The 13,868-nt window shown below is 40.3% G+C and overlaps 1 protein-coding gene across 4 annotated transcripts in view; it reads right to left on the minus strand.

Annotated features, from left to right (window-relative positions):
* The window catches only part of AGK (acylglycerol kinase), a 113,733-nt gene that overhangs the window by 29,860 nt on the left and 70,005 nt on the right, over nucleotides 1-13,868 (minus strand). For all 4 annotated transcript variants that reach the window (XR_012512005.1, XM_039472672.2, XM_039472673.2 and 1 more), the window contains exons 10-12: nucleotides 8,064-8,143; nucleotides 5,088-5,145; nucleotides 386-536 (exon numbers count right to left, since the gene is read on the minus strand). Coding sequence is in view for 3 of the 4 variants with exons in the window: in XM_039472672.2 (XP_039328606.2) it covers nucleotides 386-536; nucleotides 5,088-5,145; nucleotides 8,064-8,143 (289 nt within the window). In the remaining variant the exon portion in view is untranslated. The remainder of the gene's footprint in view (nucleotides 1-385; nucleotides 537-5,087; nucleotides 5,146-8,063; nucleotides 8,144-13,868) is intronic.

Here is a 13,868-nt window from a genome sequence, read left to right on the forward strand (position 1 = left end):
TCCATTAACATTTCACCACCCACCACAGACGGCTAGTTGCTAGCTGTTCAGCTCAGCTTCTCAAGCCTGTCTGCTGACTCTTTGCCTTCATTTTATTTGTTTCATGCCTCTTATACATAGAGGTAAAAATGGCACCTCTGTGCCTAAAACATCATCACTACCAGAAGCAGTCACATGAATAGAAAAACTGTGCACAGAGACTGCTATGCCCATTGATGGGACACTGCTTGGGCCTGCTCTGGTGGCACACAGAAGGATGAATTCAATCATCCCTGAAAGGCTTCTCCTGCTCTAGTTAAGTCTCTAAACCTGATTTTGGAGATCTACTTTAGGGCACTCCTAAACGGACCAGGGCCCTCCAATCTTCAGTCGCCACATTGCTCACCATCCTGTGGTTGTGCCCAGAAGGATGCAAGCCTTCGTAATATTCTCCTGTACAAAGAAGGCCTTTGTACAGGTGTTTCCTCTGGTTCACTGGGAGGTCTCTCTGTAGGTCCCGTGTACGAGATAGAGGCTTGATGAGTCTGAGGCCACTCCTTTTAATGTGGAGAGAGAAAAATTTTGTCATGCATCTACAATTCCACTCTGGGAGTTTCTCTCTGCAAAGGTTATTTTCTACCTATACCTGCTAGAAAGCGAACTAATAATCTCCTTTCACTGGATGTAATGCTCTCTAATTTGGAGCATGGAATCCTCAAGCTTTCTTTTCCTCTTAAAGCTAGACCTTAAAAACCATGAATTCAGCAAGTATCGCCTCCACTGCTCCCCCTAACATGGACTAACAACCACCATTTACACTTGTCCAAAAAGAGGATGAATGAACATAGGGACATCAGTAATAAATTTATCTTTGGCTTACAGATGGTGACGAAAAATGAAACTGATGAAATCCAGCTGCATCAAGTACTGACCTCACTTCTGGAATCTTATTCCACACATAGGCCAGAATGGTTTACCCCAGGCTCACAATCCAGTCCAAGGCTCCTCACTTCTGCTTCAAAGCCCATCACCCTCACGCTCTAATTTTTTTTGTCTTCTGTGTCCTGGCATCCCAAGTCCAGTGTCATCCTGGATCACATCCTGACCACATGAATAATTAAAACCATACCCTAGCCTCTCTGCCCTTGACATCACCTCCAATTCGCCACATCCACCCATTTCCAAGGCCATATCCTGGCCCCTAATGTCCCCCAGAACTATTCCACTTTGGAAATCTAAAATTCCGAGATCCTACTCTCTATAATCACATCCCATATTCTTCTGGTTGATTCTTTTGTGTCCATTGTGTCTCTGAGGGTGGTGAAATGCTTCCCTGTTCTCAAGCTTCCATGTGGTGAATTACAAAACAGTAGCAATACTGGCTTCTCTCACTCCACCACTTACTCACTCCTCCCCAAGTCTAGAAGGACCGGTGCATGGATCCAGCCCCTTTCTCTCTGACAGCGGCTATCTTTGCCTCAGGTGTTCACTGCTTCTTCATGCAATAAGCTTACTGTACTGGTCTCTGCCCTGAAGGAGCTGTTTCAACTGGATACGTTCAGTTCACAGAATTAGGAGATCAGATAGAGACCACATATCTGTGCTCTGTCCTCCATTCCTGCTGACACTTATAAAGCTGATGTTTTGATCTCCATCTGCCTAGTTCCTGCATTTGTTTTCATACCTTAGTTCAAAATAAAAAGAGGAAGAGAGAGGTTTTTCTGTGGGCCCCTGAAGACCTAACTGCACCAAGTTTTCAATCACATTGAAGATTCTACTCCCTGCCCACTCATTTTCCCTCAGTGCCAAATTGATAGTCAATTACTCTAAATCGCTTTCTTTTTCCACTTACTCTTGGCCCTCCTACGTTTTTATTCTTCTATGATACGTCCTTAAAAGCCCCAATTGTGGATCAGCCTAATCACAAAGTTCCTGTACTCTTACATCATGGCTCAGTATTTCTAGAGGAGAAAATGATACTCCTGCTGAGTATTAATACAAGGAAAAGCAGTCACCCAAAGGAGCATTAGTGTCTACGAATTGTGAATTGTTCATCCTAAGCCTTCTCCTCCTTTCATCTTTCTTCAGAATTCTCTATACCACTACCCACTGCCTTTCTGACAGGACCACTTTGCTTCCTGTACTTCAGTGAGAACATCAGGGACGTCAGTGAGAATACCTTAACTTTCTCTAATCTCATTTTCGTCTGGACCTATCCTTTACTCCTCTCCTGTATCAATGCAGAAATGGGTCCCTTCTCCTGTCCAGGTACAACCCAGTATTCTGGATCCCACACCCTTCTACCTGCTCATGGATTTTGCCAGTTCAGTCATGCTTTCTGTCTCCTTTCTCCTCACCACTTCCTGTTCTTTTCTTTTGCTTCAGGCTAGAAACATATGGATATTCTCCACTTTTAAAAACTCCACATTGACCTCATGTTTCTCTCAGCTTTTGCCTTCCCTATCTCCTTCTCTTCAAAGTCAGGTTTCTTGAAGGAGGAGCTTGGTCTTGCCGTCACCACTTCTTTACATCACTTTTATGTCTTTGACTTTCTTCAACCTGGCTTCAGTCCCCACACTTTGAAGGCTGCCTAGCTTTTGGAGGCTGCCAAATTCAATGGATACTCTCTTGTCTGTATATTTAAAGTCTTTGCTTTTGCTTCTTGAAACTCTTGGATTTTTCTTGAAATTCTCTCTTCTGTTGGCTTCTATGTTAGTACTCTCGCCTGCACTTTCTCTCAGCACTTCTCAGTCATTTTTAGTGGTTCTTTAAATGTTTATGTCCCTTAGGGATATTCCTGGCCATCTGTACTCAATGGTAATTTCACCAAACCCAAACCCATGGTTTCAACACCACTCACACAGTTATGACATCTGAATCTATTTCTTCTTCTTCTTCTTCTTCTTCTTCTTCTTCTTCTTCTTATTTTTTTTGACAGAGTCTTGCTCTGTCACCCAGGCTGGAATATAGTGGCGTGATCACCGCTCACCACAACCTCCACCTCCTGGGTTCAAGTGATTCTCCTGCCTCCGCCTCCCAAGTAGCTAGGATTATAGGTGTGCACCACCACACCCCACTAATTTTTTGTATTTTTAGTAGAGACGGGGTTTCACCATGTTGGCCAGGCTGGTCTCGAACTCCTAACCTCGTGATCTGCCTGCCTCGGCCTCCCAAAGTGGTGGGATTACAGGCGTGAGTTATTACACCCAGCCCTGCATCTATTTCTATAGTCCAGACCTCTCTGCTGAATTCCAGACCTAAATCACAATTGTATCTTTGCTTGTCTGTACCACAGGTATGTTAAACTCAACATAGATTAAATTGAAAATTTCATCTCTGTTAACAAACTTGATTTACGCTAGTATTATCAACATCAGTGGAAAACTCCAGTTACCAAACTTCCGTCCCTCATACCAGAAATCTAATAATCCTATATTCTTCTGACTTTTGAGGTTCTAATTTAATAGCTCTTTAATCCGTCTTCTATTGTCAATGGTCACTGTTACTTCCTTAGACTATATGTCACTTCCCACTGACTACTTAACAATCTTCTATCTAATGTCCTTGCCTGGAGCTACCCGTGTCCTATCTGTTTTTCTGTTTAGAAAAAAACAATTTTTCTAAAATGCAAATCTGCTCATGTCATGCCTCTGCTTAGGACTCAGTAACTCCCCATCACTTTCAGGATAAAAGTCAAATTGCACATCAAAACCTGCCATAACCTGCCCTTAGCTAACCCACTGGCTTCACTTCCTGCCATTTTACCGCATTAATGTTAATTAAGGGCCATGTCACAACACTGTGACTTCACACAGCGTATTAAATGTTTCAAAATTTAGTGTAAGTGTCACCTCCCCTGGGAAGAGCTTCTGACCTTCGTTAGATTTAAATGCCCCTTCCCTCTGCCCCATCTTAGTCTTTCACAGCACTCGCCAAACTGCTGGTTTACTTTGCCTCCCTCCCAGCACGGTAGGAAATCTGTCTCATTTGACTTTGTATCCCAAGTGTACATCAACAATTGTTTGCCGAATAAATGGTGGAAACAGTTTATATTCTCTCAGACTCTACCATTTAAATATGTAGCTACTCTGTTTCTTCCAAAATGCACTCAGGACTTCACCAATGAAATTATTCCCTTGAGGAAAAACACATTTTATTAATCCAGTTTGCCTTTGGTATATAAAGACCTTGCCCTCCCAAGTTCATTTTTAAAATCACATACATTTACCTCTAGTACTTTAGTGATGTTAGTGTTTTACATTTAATTCTTTAATCCAGCTAGAATTTTTTTTTTTGAAAGGTAAAGCTATGTTTTCCAAATGTTTTGCTATGAATATATATTACTTTTATAATTAGAAAAACACTCAATAACTCTGAATATTAACATTGGAACCAAACTTCTCACTATATTCAGACCCCATCTGCCAATTTTCAGATTGGCCAGCCAAACTGTGAATATACCACTTTGATTTGCATAAAAGCTGAACATAGTCTGTAGTCCACAGTTAAAGATGACTTTTCTATTAGCATTTTCACTAATAAAATTCGTTAGGCTTGTCTCTATGCCAGTATTTTTTATTGTATAGTGTAGAGTAGCACTGCCCAACAGAATTTTTCCTGATAATGAACATGTTTCATATCTATACTCTCCAATACAGTAACCACCACCCATATTTAGCTAGTATAGTTTGAAACCTACTGATATAAACACAAACCTGTACAATTAGATATTATATATTCAGATACAAATCTTCAATTCATTTCCAAGTACTAATATAGATAATCATAACAAATAATCGGTGAGACGTATGTCATTAGGTTCAAGGTTTGTCTGGCAAGAGAGTGTATTAATGGCAAAGGGAAATAGAATGATAAAGAAAAATTAAATATGAGTTTGCTAGTGGAGGAAATGAGTTGGTAGATGAGGGGTGATTCCTTATCAAAACAGGAATGCATTCTGTATTTTTATTTAATCAAACATGCCCTGTTTTAGTGTTGAAGCATGTCACAGTCATCTGTAGCAAAAAATTAAAAATATATACCAAATACATGTATTACAGAGAAGCAATAAAATAACACAGAAAATTTCTACACTAAATCACATTTACCTTAAGAGTGCTGAAAAAGTGGGCTGCTTTGGTTTTTAGAGGCCCAAGATACCAGTACCTGTGAAAAGACCGAGAAAAAAATCAGATAAGAATATTAAAAGAACCATCATGTGACAGATACCATTCATGGCAGACAATACATTAGAATTACATCTCTGCTATGAGTGGCTATTCTGGTAGCTAGGAGATTATGGCTTGGTATAAAAGAGTATTACATTCAATTTTAAATCCATATTTCAATGCCTTGTCAAGCTATAGGTAATTAGTTATACAGTAAAGATTCCTGCAATTTATGGGAGATATATAACCAGGCTCCTTGAGTCACTAAATTCACAACATTCTTTAAACATATTCTTTAAACCATAAAATATGGTTCCGTATAGAGTTGTCCCTTAGTCCAGTCTGCAGATGTTCAAGTCCCTGATATAAAATGGCACATTTGCACATAACCTGTGTACATTCTCTTGTATATTTTAAATCATCTCTACATTGCTTATAACAATACAATGCCTACACATCACTTTATTTTCATGGGTTCAACATGTACTTGGTGTGCAGCAAATTCAAGTTTTGCTTTTCGTAACTCTGGAATTTTTTTCCCCAAATATTTGCCAGCTGCATTTGTTTGCATCTATGGATACAATGGGCTAACTGTCCCTTCAAACGCACAATAAGTAAAGGATGATAAAGCCACACTACGATGCAAATGCCACATGCTCTGATGTGCTGATCCCAAGCTAAATGACTAGGACATGTAAACCATGTCCTCACACACGCAAATGCACATATACACACTCAGTTAAAATGTGTAAACCAGCATGATTTCACATTATTATTTTATACAGCTTTAAAATGGCAAATGTTTAATCTGGGAATAAAGAGAATCTATTGCATATTGCTAAATACATAAAAGCTACTGGAGAAAGGAAGATACCTAATTGGAATTAGCAAATGGCGTAAAGTAGATTCTTCTCTTAAAACTTGTCTCTGTTAACAATTACTCAACATTAACTGCTCTCCATTGATTCTGATCAAAACCTTTTTTTAGCATCTACTATGAATGTGGAGGAAACAGAAGAAATCGAAAGTATAAATTTCCTTTGAGAGCCTATGATTTGAGAAAATAAGGCCCAAATAAGTAAAAGAAAACAAAGAAAAGCATAACCTGATCACTACTTACTGGTAAGGGGAATCAAAAAGGAGACAAAAAATCATTAAGGGTCTAAAATCATTGGAGAAGCCATGGTTATAAAATGAAGGGCACAGAATAAAGTCAGGGCACAAAACTTAGCGTATGGGAAATAGGATAACAGCCAGAGAAAGAGGGAAAAGTTTAGAAGTAAAGATGCATAACTGCATAATTACGGGTGATGACAGATAAGGTGGGCCTGGAATACCAGAAAAAGAGCTTAGATGTAATCCAAGAGGGAAAGCGAAAACTTTCTAAATCATTATTCAGGCTAATATTGTGCTACTACTACTGAGGACCTTGATCATCTGATTTTTTGTGTTATTATTTTTTTTACTTTGTATTTTGCTGCTTTTCCTAGTTAGCCAACTAGGAAGGTCATCTCAACTCAGGCAATCACCTTGTAAATTTTCCTCAGTTCCCTTCATCTCTACCAATAGTAAAATTTGCCACTGTCCTTGTAGCGTTCCTATAGCCAGCTAGGAAACGACTTCTCATATCTCTACATTGCTTTCTTAATACAAAGAGCAACGCTGTGAATGGGCCTAGCCAGGGTAGTACATAATAACAATCAGAATTTTTAAGTTCTTTGTTCAGAAACCAATCGAAATATGGGGCAAGTATATAAAATAGTCCTAAAAGTGTTGACCTGTATTGTGTTTTATTGCTGCTTAACACAGTTTGGAAAGTAATTTGTCCTAACCAGACTTTTTAAGGGAAAACTAAGCAGTTCCTCTTGGTGAGCTGCTGGAATCTGAGATACCAGTTCAAACCCAAGGTAACTGTGGAATCCCATAATCATGGCACACCTGCAAATAAAAAGATGTGAAACACTTAAGAATGCAGTGTATAACATAACATGGTAATATCCCCTCTTTTGACATTCCACTGTCAGGAATTTTATTAGTAAGAATAATAAAGTGAACAAAGGGAAAGGAATTTCTGTTAAAGCTGGCCTATGAAGTGAAAGAGCAGTTTCTTGAGAGCTACATGTGAGATCAGTCACAATTCATTTAAACCATATTCAAACTGTATGCCGTCGACTTTAAGAAAAGGTAAAGAGAAAATATCCCCCACCAGCTATGAAGCGAATCTCAGGCGGTGTCCCCTTCAGTCCTCCTCAGCAAGCCCTTGCCTGCTTTACCTCTCCACAGCAACTGGAACATGGCACACCCTCTCTCCAAGACAAGACTTTCATTGTGCACAATGGATTCTCCAAAAATAAGTCAATTCCTATGAAAAGCCAGGGCCGGCCCTCTAATCAGCTCCTCGACAGGCCCGTTTCTCCCGTCTCACAGCACAGCCAGGCGCCGCCTTTATTCCTTCTCTAAGAGCGGCGGCCTGTGGTCTCCCAATCTGTGAGGCCTTCACAAAAACGCCTCTCAGGAAAGTCATCCAATTGCAACAGCTCCATAAGGCTGTCGCCCAGGCACTGCCTTCCACTTGGTACCCAGCTAAGCAGCTGCAGTCTGACATGCAATCCAGTTCTCCCTGCACCCTAGCTTGAGCCTAACCTATGCTCCACCATTGTGTCTAAAAATAGAGACATACCCTTCTCCTCTTCAGCCACCGCCCAGCTAGTGTCGAGGAAACTGCAACTTTCCTCAGCCTTTCTGCATATAGGACAGAAACCTCTACCTGACTGTTCCTACCTCCATGATTCACACATAGGTCAACCTCCAGGTCCCCAATTTTATTCTCAGATCACTGTGAGTTAAAACCTGAAAGGCAGGGACAGAATAAGGTTTTTTTAAAAAACATCACACGTTAATATAGTAATCCTTTACTTGCTAACTTTGACGCCAGCATCTCTGAAGGATCCCCATCGAAGGCCGGTCATTGCAAACACAGGCTGTTCCTTTTCACCCTGGAAGTTAAATACATTTCATTTAAATTCATGATTACAATCACTCACTGGGAATTCTTTACATGTAAGTACTCAGCAAATGTTCATGACCTACTTTTCATCAAACCAAAATTCTAAAAAAGTATGCTCGAACTTTAAAGATTATTAACCCTGTGAGTGTTCAGTAAAAATACTTACATAAGTCACACGGTAATATGAAGCTTTTTTTTTTTTTTTTTTTTTTTTTTTTTTTCCTGAGACAGAGTCTTGCTCTGTCACCAAGCTGGAGCGCAGCGGCGCAGTCTCGGCTCACTGCAACCTTCGCCTTCCGGGTTCAAGTGATCCTTCCGCCACAGCCTCCCGAGTAGCTGGGACTACAGGCGCTTGCCACTACGCCTGGCTAATTTTGTATTTTTAGTGGAGACGGGGTTTCACCATGTTGGCCAGGATGGTCTCGATCTCTTGACTTCATGATCCGCCCGCCTCAGCCTCCCAAAGTGCTGGGATTACAGGCGTGAGCCACCGCGCCCGGCCTATGAAGCTAATTTTTACATATTAGGTTTCATGAATCTGCTGGCAGGGGAACATACTGTTACACTTTGGACTGTACATTAGGGAGAACCTAACTGTGTTGCTTCAGGTCAGGTAAAATTTTTCTTTCATGTACTTGTCCGTGGTAAAGATAATTTAAGCCTGCATTCTCCTTATAGGATTAAGAGCTCTCGAGTCAGATCAGAATCCTGGTACTCTAGAATGTTTCACCTAAATATCTGAAAATACAGTCAAAAATGTGTTACAAAAAGTCAAAACAAAAAGTGATTTGGATTTAGTCCAATGTTTTATAGCCAAATATTGCATATTTTAATCAGTGAGTTTCTAACACATCAGTGAATTAAGTAATATAGAGAAAAAATATACAATACAGCCAATGTCCTTAAGAGTTTATGCTCCACATTGAACTTTCCTTAAAACTGATAATCTAGGTACCAGGATTCTAAATGGATTTTTTCCTGTAGCTCAGAATTTCATCTAAAGTCTAAGAGCTGAAAACTTCCAGGCACAAAGGCCCCCTCCCCCATCCCCCAGTTTAAAGAGAGCTACCAAATACTACATAAGACGCCACAGAAGTTGCTAAAAGCAGGCAGAACCAGCTTGATTCCCACCACAGCCAGTGCAAGCAGCAGAGTAGGAACTGGAGGCAAATCCTTGGCAGTGCAAGTCGTTGCCTGGAGAAAGCATGCAGTTTTCTCCGCAAGAGAAAGAGTGCTTCCCTCAGTACCACCTTCACTCCCGTTTCCACTACGCCAAAAGCAAGTCATCTGCTTTGGAATGATGGGAGAATCAGAGAAATTTCTAGGAGAATCAAACACAATAAGTGAAGCCTGCAAGGAAAAGACACTGGCCTCTCATTCCTTTATCCAGTATCTGCTCGTGCAGCAGACTTGCATTTTCACTCTCTGTACCTGCTCTAGCAAGGGACAAGGGAACCAGAGAGAAATGGCAGAGAGAAAAGGAGACGGTGCAGCAACTCACTGGCTGGTACAGCAAGGACATAGTAGTTTTCTGGGTGCCTAGTGGAGACTGGGCAATATAGCAGAGCTTTAAGTCATCTTGACAGTACTCCATCTGAGATCCTAGCCCAGGGGTGATAGTACCCAAGCAGTCAGAAGCTGTGGAGAGAGCCAAGCCTGGATGTTCTTTACAGGAAGCTGAAAGAAGTGGAGCTAGAACAGACCTCTACATCAGAAAACTATGCATGCCGTGGGGAGGAAGCCCAAAGAATTCACACTTGAACCCATAAGACAGCCAGCACAGGGGCATCAGCAACCAAGAGGGAACTATAATGTTGCCTGGTAAGGGAAAAGATTTTTCTCTAATCCTTTCTTTATGTACCAACAATAAAGGAGCTAGAAATAGCAGGAAGCAGAGAGAGTGGAATGAAAAAACAGCCCAAAGACACTGATGGGAAAGAGGACTGCTTATTAATATAAGAAGGTGATGGAGGATATCAATGATATAGTAACATTTGAACAGAGGCCTGAAGTACATAAGAAATCCAAAGGAGGGCAGGGAGGTCACAGGGACTGGACTGTGCTTGGCCTTGAAGGCCTTTGAGTGACTTCGGTGTTTTTCAGAGATGGGAAGCTGTTGAAGGGCTCTGGGCAGAGAAGCGCCGTTCTCTAACTCCTGACCATACACTGGCTGTTGTGCTGACCACAGACAATAGGGAGGCGAGGGCAGAGGGAATGATAAGAGCTAGAGGACTCCTGGAATGATCCAGACAAAAGATGAAGGCAGCTGGAACCAGAGTTCCAGAATAGAGGCAAGAAAGCAAGCTTGATTTTGGACATATTTTGGAGAAACAATATGATTTCTTGACTGACTGGGGGAGTCAAATAGGACTCCGGAATTTCGGGGTATATTAAGTGATGATTTTATCAAAGTATAAGTGATCATTTAAAGACTGTATTATTTTTGGCTGGGTGTGGTGGCTCACGCCTGTAATCCCAGTACTTTGGAGGCCAAGGCGGGTGGATCATGAAGTCAGGAGTTCAAGACCATAGTGGCCAACACAGTGAAACCCTGTCTCTACTAAAAAACCCAAAAGTTAGCTGGGCATGGTGGCTCATGCCTGTAATCCCAGCTACTTGGGAGGCTGAGGGAGGAGAATTGCTTGAACTGGGACCCGGAGGTTGCAGTGAGCTGAGACTGCGGCACTGCACTCCAGCCTACGCTACAGAGCAAGACTCCATCTCAAAAAAATAAAATAAATAAAGACTGTATTACTTCCTAGGAATGTTACATGCTGATCACTAAAGATTTATAAAATGGTTCAACAATTATTTTGAAGTAAGAATCCTCACAGAATACCTAAGTGATCCCAGGCAGTTCACTTAACTTTTGAATATTGGCTTCTGCCTCTGAAAACAGGGTCATCTTTTGCTTAAAACTAAAACTTCTCTACATTATCTCCTATTAGTGTATAAAGGGCTATCACCACTGTATCCTCCCCTGCTAGCAGTGAGTGGCCAATAGTAAACAGAATTTATAATCAATAAATATAATTTTAAAATTGCTATTTTTAATCATAAAATGAGGTGACAGAATAACCTGACAAAGCTTTTATATCAGCCAAAAATATCCCGACTCTCACTGGAATTTCACAAATGTCACCTCTCATGCATCTGAAGACAGATAAGTTTTTACTCATCCGCTCAATATTGCTGGAACCCCTACTCAGCCAAGTGTGGTGCTGGGAGTCGAGGACGCTCAGGTGAACAGGCTAACATACTCCCTGCCTGGAAGTGCTCACATTCCCTCCCTAGCCTTTATGCTCTCCAAGCTAAATGTCTAGTCTTTCCATTGTTCTGCTATGATTTTACAGCCGCATTATCTTGTTTACTCAACCCCCTCTGTTGTTCGGCCCTCTTAACTCTGTCATCTAGAACTGAATCTCAATGTTGTCTAAATTAAATCCCATTTAATGCCTTCTCCTTAACAAAACTGCTAAGTAAGTATAATAGTGTGGTTAAGTTTTTATACACCAGGCTTCTGATTTATATTGAGATACCTAGAGTATTAGGGAAGTAGGTACAAATGTACAATGGGTAGGAGGAGCTAAGGAGATGGATGGTCAGGGAAAATGTAATATAAATTTTAAAACAAAACATAAGTTATTTTTAACTGATAAATCACACTTGTATATGTTTATGGGGGTACAATGTGATTTACATGTATATGAAATGTGAGATGATTAAATCAAGCTAATTAAATATTCATCGCCTAATTTACTTATCTTTTTTTGTGGATAAGTAAATTAGGTGATTTTTTTTGAGACACTTGAAGTTTATTCTCTTAGTTATGTTAAAATATACATTATTATCTACTATAGTCACTCTGCTATGCAATAGATCTCAAAACTTATTCCTGCTATCTAACTACAACTTTGTACTATTTGGCCAGCATTTAAAAAACAAGGTGCCCAGATTAGGGGAGGTTGGAAAGCACTAGAAAGAAGAGAAAGGAGAGAAGAAAGTGATTCTAGCCTAAGGGAGAGAAACAACAGTATGTGTCTATAGCAGCATTTCCTCAAATGTCATAACATGTTAACAAGCGTCATGTCTGAGGATGCTGCTGCTGCTGCTACTGCTGTTGATGATGACAGAAGATTCCATGGTGAAATAAACTGGAAAATACCAAACTTACCTGGTTTGAAGCAAGTTATGTTTACTGTAGTTCTTAGAGTCTTTAATATGTTAGTGTACATTACATATTTCCAAAAGAGGAAGCACAATATACAGCCTTCCTGAGATGTTAATTGTGTAACCCTTCTCTGGGAGGACATTTTTGTGTAATTAATATTTCTTGATAAATGCTATTTTAAAGCAAGTAGTATAGGCAAGAGGTGCTGAGATAAGTACTTGAGGCTTGCTGGCTGATTCTCAAACCCTGTTTTCTCTTTCTTCATCTCGGGGGAAGAATTTTAGGAATATTCTGTTAGAATTAAATAAAAAGCCTTGTCACCTCAAAGTTCCACTGATGTGGAATTCTATGTCCTAGCAAAAGGTGGGAATGGCTGTGGACAGCAGGAAATGAACAATCACGGCAGAATATGTGTGAGCAGATCTAAAAAATAATTAGTATTCCAGAGAGGCATAGGACTGTCAGGATTCAGAAGAGCCCTGAGGACCAGTCATGGAGAGACTAGTCCCTGCTGGGGTATAGATGAACACAGAAAAAATAAGCAAGGTCAGATGATAGACAAAGTAGAAGCCAATAACAAAGTACCACTGTATCTTAACCTACTGAAGGTCTGGGTAGGTGGTCAGATTATGAGATAGATGGGTCGGTAAACAAAACAAACAAAAAAGAAAGAAAGATAAGCACAGGGCCAGATCTTCACAGCAAAGGAGATGTGCTGCCTCAATTCACAGATTCCCCTAGAAAGAGTAAATCCCTGGGAGAAAATGGCCTAGGATTTGTGGAAGAAAACAACTGAGTGAGCTGGATGAAATAAACATGTAAAGAACACTGAAAAGAAAGCAAGTCCTACAAACCAGATAGATGCTTAATCTAGAAATTTCAGAGATTCTAGATAAAGAGGAAGAAAGAAAGTAGAAGGTGCTCTAAAGGAGTTCTGAAGCAGCTTCAAGCATCATCTTAAGCATATGATCAGAGCCAGGATCTAAAAAGGAGTCCATGTAATTAGCCGGGAATGACAAATAGGGAAAAGGGAAAGGTTCTAATTCCCCATGAACTCCCCTCTATAGCTTATTTGGTTCTGTGTTAGCAGGGTCTTAAAGAGGCTAGTTGAAAAAACAGAAAAAGCTAGAAAGAATTCTATAAACCTCCCCAGTAACTACTCTAAAGTCAAGTATCAGGTATTACAGGTGTCTGTTTATGTGAGAAAAACTGCCCTTCAAAAATTACGGAATGGTGCCAACTATGATGCCACCTGGACAAAGCAGTAAGTGGGAAAACCAACAGACCATGAGAAGGAAAACCTAAATTCTAGTTACATCTCCAGCGTGACTAGTCACAATCAAAGGATTCTTTTTTTTCCCTAACCTGTCAAATGAAGATACAAATCTCACCTTGACTTCCTCACCGAGTAGGAGATTCAAGTGAAATGTGAACACAGATTGAACAATGTAAAAAGCTAAAGATAAGGCATTATTATTGTTTCCAAGGACTTTTTTTTTTTTTTTTAAATCTTTGGAGAATCTTCAGACATATGTTTAATGGG

Source organism: Saimiri boliviensis, chromosome 10 (genome assembly GCF_048565385.1).
Source record: "Saimiri boliviensis isolate mSaiBol1 chromosome 10, mSaiBol1.pri, whole genome shotgun sequence".
Taxonomy (NCBI): domain Eukaryota; kingdom Metazoa; phylum Chordata; class Mammalia; order Primates; family Cebidae; genus Saimiri; species Saimiri boliviensis.